Here is a 10,582-nt window from a genome sequence, read left to right as displayed (position 1 = left end):
AATTCATATGGTAAAGCAATAACCCCCAGTGTGACTATATTTGGCAATAGGGCCTCTAGGTTTTAGTTACCATTGATTAAGGTTAAATTAGGTCATAAGCATGGGGCCCTACTCTGATAGGATTGGCAGTTTTACATGAAGAGGAAGAGAGATCTCTCTCTCTCTCTCTCTCCATGACCTCAACCAAGGAAAGGCTATGTGATTACACAGTGAGAAAGTGGCTGTCTGCAAGCCAGGAAGAGAGCTCCCACCAGGAACCGAGTCAGCTGGCCCCTTGATTTTCGACTTCCCAGCCTTTAGAATTGTGAGAAGTTCAATTTCTGTTGTTTAACCCATTCAGTCAGTGGTGTCTTTTCACAGCAGCCCACACAGACTAATACAGAAGATGATGATACGATGGTCCTTGGGAGACTTCCAGGTAGTTATGCAAGTCTGGAGTTCAGAGGAAAGTCTGAGCTACAAATGTAGATTTGGAAGTTACCAGCCTAAAGGCAGTTGGTGGTAGTGAAAGACATTATCCTGAGATAGTGTGTATACAGAAAGGCAACATAGCTGAGAAAAGAAACATATGTTTCTAGTCACCTTGCTATCCAGTGCAAAGTGTTCAGCAGCCTGATTGTGGGAGGAGAGACTGGCAGATGGCGGAATTGGCCCTAGGATTCATTTGCGGAAAGGGGATGGCTGGAGGGCAAGTGGAAGTATGTAATAATAATAATAATAATAATAATAATAATAATAATAATAATAATAGGAGCTGCCAGAGGCAGAGCTGGGTGCTTTTACTTACTATAACTGCAAAACAGGTAGTTACGTTTTTTAAATAAGTAGATGAGGGTAAAAGGGATCAAACATATGGTGATGGAAGGAGAACTGACTGGGTGGTGAACACACAATGTGATGTATAGATGACATAGAATCATACACCTGAAACCTATATAACTTTACTAACCATTGTCACCCCAATAAACTTTAATTAAAAAAAAAAGGAAACTGAGACTTGAAGACATTGATTGAATAAGTTTTGTTAGGTCAGAGACATTTTTTAATTAGATTTGATTTATAATATGATTCCTCTGGTGGCAGAGTAGAGAATCAGTTTTGATAGAGCATCAAGCAGAGTTTTGAAATACCTGTACAAGTATTTTTTAGTCTAAAGAGGAGCTCTTTCAATATACCTTGAAGCAAGAAAGCAGGTGGCAGGAGAGGGCATCTGGTAGATGCTGATACACTGAATTAAAAAGGTGTTCTAAGAGGGGAGAGGTATCAGTGAATTTGAAAAGTCAAAATATTACAAATAGGAATATTCGATAAGTAAGTAATATAATGGACTATTGATATAAGAGGTAGTGAAAATTTTAGTCTCCTTAAGGATAGTGTTATATTTGGGAAAATTTTTTAACAGAAAAAGAAACACTTCCCCCAAAAGAAATATTTGGAATATTGGTATGCGAAAAATGAATAATATGTTGCTTAACTAACTCACTGAAGAAATCCTTACCCATCTTTTGATAAGGATGTTAAAAAAACTCATTCTCAGGTCTTAAAGAAATCCTGCTTCCTGGCCTAGACTTTTAAGAACCTATAAATGAAGGATAAATTACATATTTAGCATATCCTCTGAGCCGTCGGTATAATTTTAAGTCTCACTGGTTGCATGGAACCTTTCTAAGACTAAAACAACTTCGCAACTTTATCTTTATCTCTCAAGAAGTAGATGGGTGGTGAGTATTTGACCCACCCACAATGATACTGAAGCAGGAAAATGCATTGTGACTTCTTCTAATGCCACAAAACAAAATGAGTGGTGAAGCCGGAAACAGAAACCCTAACTTCTAAGAACCCATCCTCTCCCATGTCTTAGTTTAACTCTCCTATTGACGAGCCTTATTAAACACACAAAAATCTTGCATTGTGTTGAGCCTTTCTGTGAAGTTGCATCAGAAGCATTCAAATATCACTTCCACACGTGTGAAAGATTGTAAGTCCTCCAAAAAATGTTGGTCTCTTCCATTTTTAGAAGGTATGCTATGTATCTGGAAGAAGTCAGAATTAATCATAAGGATTCTGGTATTTCGTCCTTGAAAGACAGACAGCGAATACAACTGGGTGGGTGACCCTCCTGATAACATTAATAATAAGGGAATTTACCTTAAGACCTCAAGAGACAAATATATCCCTCTATAACAGAATTAAAAATCTGTTATAAGTTTTTCCTCTATGTCACTTCTTTTTAACTCTTTCTTTATATGACACTTAAAAATATTTCTCCTGTTGTCATTACATGTAGGAAGGAAACTGGATTATGCACAGGTAAGTCTTTATAAAACTGAATACCAAAGATACTGAAGCATCTCTTACCTGTACACATGAAAGGACAGCAAAAGAGACTATGCAAATAAAGAAAAGGTTAGCAAATGGGAAAATTCCCCAACCTACAACTCTATTCTCAGATATCCCAACTTTGGACCTAGAGTTGTTTTATTTTTTCCCCCTCATTCATTTATTTAATTCATGCAGCAAATATTTTAAAAGTTGTTTATTATGTACTGGGCATTGTGGTTACAACAGAAAATAGAGATAGTCAAGGCCCATGGCTTCATGACTTAGATTACAGTTGATAGTCTAAGGCCAGAGGAGATGTTGAAATGGAGCAATAGTTACTAAATGAGTAATAAACTAGCTAAAAATTAATTTGAAAGACAACTTCAAATAGTCAAAATTGCTGTATAATAACTAAATACACTAATACTTTCAAGTGAAAGATCCCAGGAATATACTATAGTTGAAAAAGTTGGGGTCAGCCTAGTGGTGCGTTGGTTAAGAACTGGCTTCGGATGCCAGAGGGCCCCAGTTTGGATCCCACATTGAGGGCCAGTGACACTGCCCTCTACAGCTAAGATGGTGAACAACAGCTCAACCTAGAGCTGGGCTGCCATGAGTTGCCAGCAACAGCATAGGCTGCAGCCCCTGCTGCAGTGGGCTGCCATAAGCTACCATGTGTGTGGCAGGCAACCAGCGTGAGCGGCCGGCAGCTGGTGTGAGCTGCCAAGAGCCTCTGTGAGCAGCCATCCAGTGGCTGGCGACCGATCTGCCTCACCCGGAAAGAGCACAATGATAATACCAACATGGACCAGTGAAGTGACGTCCTCCACAACTAGACTGAAGAACAAAAGGACAGCAACTTGTCTGTTCCCCTTCGCCCAATTCCCCAGGGCTGTTCCCATCCCCCAATTCCCCAATTAAATAAAAGAGAGAAAAAAAAAGAGAAAAATTTGGATTTATTGCTTATTTCAGCAAGGGAAAACACACAGCATGTGAAATGATAGTGTGTGTCAGTAAGAAGGTGTCAGAAGAAATCTGTTATAGGATTTGGGCTTTAGTTGGATGATTTGGGAGACGGTCTAAAGAAACAGAACTTTGCTCTAGAGTAGATGCTATTAGAAAGCCGAGGCAATTTTGTGACTGGGTATCTGTTTTAATTGCCTCCTATTCACCCTGTTGGTGAGGGAGGGATTCTGACCTTAGGGTTATGGGATGGACAAATGCATAACACCATACATTAGACAGATGAAATTGGCAGATACTTGTGAATTGCATGTATTTGCAGCGCAGAGGCAGGAGCACACCACACACCACACACAGCCCCATGGGAGTTGTACTTGGGAACTGAGTGAACAACCAGAAGCTGTAGAAAACAATCTTTACAGTATCAAGTGGGTGAGGTGTCCCTGGTTTCCTTAGGAGTATGTGATTGGCTTGTTTGAATCATTCCACATGCTGGCAGATAAGTGTGTCTGATTCCTTTGATAAGGAAGGTTGTTTGGCTAGAGGATCTTATATGTGGGAGCAGATGGGAAAGGAGAATCTGTGGTAAGACCATTTGAGGTCCTCCCACTTTCCTCCAGATGGCAAAGCAGCACATACTACTGGGCCTTAATTAATGGACTTTAATCACAGTATCCTAATTAATTGTATGTAGAGGAAGGGGAGACTAGAACAAGGAGAAGATTATAGTTGATAAAGAAGTAGCAGTCACTCATTTTAGCCAACAGCAGAGGGGATGTTTAGTAATTTTGGCATTGTGACCTTGCTTTTGTCTGTGCTTATGCAAAATTATGCATTCGCCTTGCTCTGTCTCATTTTATCATGGTCTCAGCGTAACCTGGTCAACGTTGATATAATGTCTGATAGGAGAATAATATAGCCCAGCTCTGACAGCAAGCCCAACTTTTGATCCTAGGGCTGCTATTTTTTCTTTATTATTTGGAAGGACCTGATGGTAGTGAGGGACCAAATCAGATGGGTTGATCAGAGAATGTTTTCTGAAGGAGGGACCCCAAATCATGGCCTTTGCTGCTAATAAGAAACCAACCACATAGAGGACTGAGGAGGGTGGACACAAGGGATGGAGGGGGACAACTTGTAGATGGCATTTCCCATAAGAGGGAAACTGTGAGTGTGAGAAAAGAAGCAGCATGTTACACCTGAGAGGCATGCTTTAAAAACACATCAACTGTGAGGCTATGCGTTAGTGACTCTCAACGGGTTGGAGGTAGAGGAGAGCCAGAATCTTGGAACATTGGGAGTAAAACTGGAAAGCCCCCGGGGGATCGTGATGTGACGTTTCTCCAACACAGATTGCCCCTCACCGCCTCCACCATCCTCTCACACTTTTAGCTGATTATATGGGCTTTGTGTGGAAAATCTATTACTAATTGGCATTTTAATATGACTCTGTATATTGTACAACACAAGTGCTTATCCAGAAAGGTATTACCACCATCTGGGGAGATAGATGGGGTTGTTAGCCAGTGAATGGGCTGTCACTGGCAGAAGATCAATTGTCCAACATATAATTTTCTTTGCTCTCTTGAAGCTAGACTGTAGTGATTTTTTTCCAGACCACCTAATAGACAACATATTTGAGCTAGGTCTCCATTTTCATTTTACAGTGAAGGAGCCAAGTATATGGCTTTGTCATTCCATTCACGTGTGCATATCCAGTTGACATGCTTGAACTCTATACAATAGTTGGCTTAAAGATACCATTGTTACCAGTTGGGAACTTAGCATATTAAAACCAGAAAGTGCTAACAAAGATAATCATTGCAGAATAGTGATTGTAAGCAAGGACTCTAGAGCCAGACTGCCTGGGTTCAAATTGCAGCTCTACCATTTTCTAGTTACATTACTGGAGACAAGTTACTTAGCTCATGTGCCTCAGTTTCCTTATCTGTACAGCAGGGGAAATAATGGTACCCACCTCAAAAGTTTGTTGTTGAGATTAAAATAATATATTTAATTTTTAGACCTGGATCATGACAAGCACTATATAAGTCTTTACCTTTGTAATGATGATAGGGATGATGTATTAGAAAAAAAAAATGTGGTTAACACCGTATTCCTATAGTCAGTGAGCTGATGAACTAACCAGTATATGTAAATGTTAACAGATCTTATTGAGGAATTATTTATTTTACTTATGGTAATATACAGGGCCTCCTCTTTTGCTACAAGGGCAGTCATATAATGGATCAGTCTTTGGCACCATCTGAAAGTATGCATTTAATCTAAAATATTTTTACCTCTCTGACTGATATATCCAGACCTATGACAGATAGGGGTTTTAATAAATTCTGTGACTGAATTTTCTAGGCTTTGCCTAAAGAATGCACAGATCTTTAGCTGAAGCAACCAGCTTTAGTGTCACCGAAATAAGTGTGATAACAGCTTGACCATGCAAAGCTTGACAAGAAGAAAACACCTGCCTGATGTTAATAAGATACATAAATTTAAGACAACAGAAAACCAAAGAAAATTCTCCTATGCCTGTCTTGATAAAATACCAACAGAGTTCTCTATTCATTTCACTATATTTAAAAGTTTATTTGAATTATTATGAAATGTTAACAGAAAATCACTTAGATTATGGGGTCTTGGCAGGTGAAGAGTTTTAAAACGTTGCTGAATCTTTATATGTACTACCAAATTTATTAAGGCAATATAAAAGGAAAAAATGGAAAATATTTTTTTATTCTAGATATTTATTACAACAAACAACAGTGATTTGAGAAGGAATCTGAAGTATCTTAGTAGGCCTGGATATATTGGACATAAATTTTATAAGCACTTTTAAATATAATATATTATCACTTTTGATCTTTCTAGTATCCTTATAGGGAAAGAACATTGTAGAATTATGGAATGTTTTCTTATTATTTTCATTTCATAGGTGGATGAATTGGGGATCAAACATACTATTAAGTAAATGTAGGTAATAGACCCTAGATAAATTAAGTCTTGAATTTCAAACTTTACTGAATGGATTGCATGGCACTGAAAAAGCCTCTGACCTTCTTTCCCACAATAATCCCTTTAGTCAGCCTTGTATCCTTATTACATTATGTCCGCAACATACATTTTACTATTACTGATCTTTGAATCTTTGTCTTCACTTCCCTCACGCCCTCAATGAACCCTGTCTCAAATGCCGCTGCTTTTCATGAATATCCAAATTGTACTCATCATTCAAGGACCAACAAAAATGTCCACTTCCTGTAGAAAGTCTTCCAGCCCTCACTGTTCTTAATATAGCTTTTGCAGGGATTGATCTTATATTCTTAAGTTGTTTAATTTATGTTCACCAAATTCGCCTACTAGACTAGAAGTTCCTGAGAACAGAGACCAAATCGTATACTTCTTTGAAACTCACAGTACCCTAGCACTGGATATACAGACGGTGCAAAAAGAAAATGTATACACGTTTTAAGGAAGGAAAAAACTATTAAAATATATATTGAGTATTAACTCAATATATACCGATAACAAAAGATGAATACATTTTTTACTTCTGTAATCGCAAGAGGTGCTCAAAGTGGCTATCATCAGCATCCAGACACTTCTGATTATGGTGAACTACTGCTTGAGCAACGTTGACCAAAGTGTCCACTTGTATACACTTTTTTGGCACCCCCGGTATATGTAGTAAATTCATGATAAGTATTTGGCTATTATTTAATTGTCCAATGGAGCCATTGCTGACCGTACTGTCTTTGTATTCTAAAAATGTGACTTGTAATTTACCCTGTGTGATTAGTTATTATAGTTGAGTTTAGTATGGTCTTTTCAATATGTTCATATATGAATTGACCCTGGCATTGATTTCTAATGGCACTGAAGCCCAGGCGTATGGCCTGTGGGATCAATTCAACTGCATATGCCTGATGGATTCCCGGAACACAGCAGACGTTTGACCCATGTATCAGTACCGAGAACAAGAACAGGAAATGTTATTCACTGACTGCTTTTCTACAGTATTACATTAGCATCATTATTCTGCTACTTATAATTTCTCAATAGATCAAGGATATCTATTGATGGTAGTTCCTGTGGTATAACATATGCATTCTGTTATTCATTATAAATGATGCTGATCAAGCATATTGTCATTACAAATTTAATTTTTAAGAAATATCCATGTAAAAATGACACACTTGAGATTCATTATGTCAAAAAATAAAAAGCTGGTACAATATGACAACTCAGTTCTTCTGGAATATAAGTGTTCTTTTTAAACAAATAACTACTTTTGTTCATATTTTAAGGAGAATTTGGAGAAGTCTGTAGTGGGCGTTTGAAGACACCAGGGAAAAGAGAGATCCCAGTTGCAATCAAAACTTTGAAAGGTGGCCACATGGATCGGCAAAGAAGAGATTTTCTAAGAGAAGCTAGTATCATGGGTCAGTTTGACCACCCAAATATCATTCGCCTAGAAGGTGTTGTCACAAAAAGTAAGTACTAATTTTTTTCATTACTTTTTATATATTTCATTCCTTTAAAAATAAAGCTTAATAGCAATAAGCCTAAGAGTAATATGACAGCCATTAAGGGGATAACTTAGTTCAGATATCATCTTCTGATAACAGCCCTGGGAGTCTTGATGTTAGGTGATGACATTATCAGAGTTTGCATTGGTCAATGAACAGCTTTGAAATGTTGTTTATTATCTATGAATCATTTGCTAATTTAACTTGAAATAATGAATCAAGAGTAAAGGGTTATATATTCTTTTCTAATTTCTATAGCCTATTCACTTCCTCTAAAGCTGTCTAAATTTCAACATTAATAGAAAAAACTATTTAAATATTTTGGGTAATTAAGGTAAAGTACTTCTGTTTGGAAATAAATTTCACATACCAATGTAGAATACTTTATCTGAGGTAAAACTTTTAAACAAAAAATCCTGTATGGAACCCATTTACATAACCATTAGGACTAGATTATTTTAATTTACATCAAATGGAGATAGAATTACAATTTCTGACATAAAAATCCTGTTTTTATAGAAATAGTGGGATGAAAGTGTTTTCTTTGAAGAGAAATTTCTTTAAAATCTAAAATTAATCATGTATTCCAAGAAATAGATTACTATATATTCACTTTTATTTGAGTAGTGATAGGACATAAAGCTTAACTCTATTTCTCCTTATTTTATTCATTAATGAATTATAGCATATAAAACCCAATACAGAATGGCATTTAAAAATGCACAAAAACAATTTAAATCTTTGAGAGGCATTTTTCTTTCATAAAACTGAAATTCCTTTTAAATTCATGTATATAAAATTGAAATTTTATGTCACATTTGGCAGCAGGAAAGTGTAAAGGTTTACTAGAAATTGACTGTATGTCTGAAACTCATAAGTTCTTCTCGTAAGACACTGGCCAACATGCTGCCCAAGGGGAGCAGAAGATTACTGACAGCCATGAGAGTTTCGAGGACTCAGAAGAATGCTTTTGATAACAGCCACTGCGGTGGGCTAATCCTTTACTGGCCTTCACGGGGCCTTCCAGGATCCATGCCCTTGTGTTGTTCTCACCCACGTTGATTCTGGGCTTGTCCATGTGACTAGCCTTGGCCAATGGGACATTAACAAATGTGATACCAGGGAAAGCATCTTATGTGTTTGCACTTTGGAGCTTGTCCTCTTTTAAAATTCCTTCCTATAACCTAGCCTCCAATGCTATGCAAAGCCAATGCATATCGTGGGGCTAAATGCAGTACTGCAAATGGAGGAGAACTGAGGTTCTCCAGCTGACAGCTCTGTCTGAGCCCCAGTAGTCAGCACTGGATGCCAGCCTTGTGATGAACCATGTCAGACATGGCAACCTCACCACCACTACCAGATGTTGCAGATGTAGTTGACATCTTGTGGAACAAAGAACCACCCAGTTCAGTCCAGTCAACCCATAAAATCATGAGAGGTAATATAATGTTTGTTGTTTCAAGCCATGGAGTTTTGGGTAGTTTATTACACAGCAATAGCTAACCAAACAGATGGACACCAGTTAGAATGCTGCTCTTGCCACTTAAGACTTGTGCAGGTTTGGGTCAATTAGTTAACACCTCTAGTCTTTACTTCCACATCTATAAAATAGGGCCAAAGTAACTCCTATTCCATGGGAATGCTGTAAGGATTACATTTGTAAATGTAATTGGCTAAGTGTAGCATTTAGCATAATATGTGGCTCATCATAAACCATTATTATTGGTATTGTGTGCCAGGCATACATATAGTTTGCCAATTCGTTCTCACAGCAACCCTTCCGAGTATCATTATCTACTGAATCTCAGACAGGTTAATTAACCTGCATAAGGACCTGTAACTCATAGTAAGTAGCATGGCTGGTGTTCAAATTAAGGTCTGTCTGACTCTAAAATCCATACTTTGTTTATTGTTTGTTTGCTGTTGCTGTATCACAGTGAATAAGTCATAGTTTTATACTCTATGTTATCTGAATTAAATAATGTAAGTGATAGCAATCCGAAGAAAATAACATAAGATTTCTTTTTAAAATAAGGAAAATATTTAGGTGAGTGAAATACATTACCTCTAAAATGTAAAATTTGGAAAGATCTAGCTATGCCACAATACCTAGCAAAAATTATAATCTAAAAGAGAGAGGAAATAACATGTTAATTAGTTCTTTTATAGTTTCTGACTTCCTTGTCATTAATTTAGCAAAAACATTTCAAGTTATTCCTTTTGTTTTATATCTCTCGGGGAAGAAAAAGATAATTTTAAAGTTGGGTTATGAATCTTTTCAAAGCATTCAAAATAACAATTTAAATATGATGTTGAAAGTATTATGCATGAAATATGTAGAAATAAGTGTCTAACAGTAAACTCAAAGGCTGAAAAGTATCAGATCTTTATTTCCCCTCTTTGATAAATCACATTAGGTGGCTTTTTCATTTATTCCAATGTGTTTTATTTACATGTGATTAAAACATGAAAGCATATGAAAAGGAAAAGGATTTGTTAGCCCTATGAAGTAGTAAGAATTATTTATCCTAAATCAGCTGAATAGCTTGAATAAGATAATCTGTGGCCCTTGTATACCAGTTTGAAATACTCAGTTTATTTCATATAAACATCCAAACAACCAACACAGGGATTTCTTTATATCTCTAACAACCTTGTCTAAAATCAGGACCAGTGACCTCTACATAGCCAAATTTGTAAGATTCCAAAGTCACGGTCCTGTTCCATTTCAAGAAAAAGAAAGAAAGGGAGCAAAA

General features: G+C 37.0%; 1 protein-coding gene across 1 annotated transcript in view; it reads left to right on the top strand.

Annotated features, from left to right (window-relative positions):
* Positions 1–8,800, top strand: part of EPHA6 (EPH receptor A6) — a 130,547-nt gene extending 121,747 nt beyond the window's left edge. Inside the window, exons 7-8 of the mRNA XM_019628213.1 lie at positions 7,605–7,790; positions 8,718–8,800. Of these exons, the coding sequence (XP_019483758.1) occupies positions 7,605–7,790; positions 8,718–8,800 (269 nt within the window). The remainder of the gene's footprint in view (positions 1–7,604; positions 7,791–8,717) is intronic.
* Positions 8,801–10,582: the final 1,782 nt, after the last annotated feature.

This window comes from Hipposideros armiger, unplaced genomic scaffold (assembly GCF_001890085.2).
Source record: "Hipposideros armiger isolate ML-2016 unplaced genomic scaffold, ASM189008v1 scaffold_760, whole genome shotgun sequence".
NCBI classification, from domain to species: domain Eukaryota; kingdom Metazoa; phylum Chordata; class Mammalia; order Chiroptera; family Hipposideridae; genus Hipposideros; species Hipposideros armiger.
This window is presented reverse-complemented; position numbering and strand designations above follow the sequence as displayed.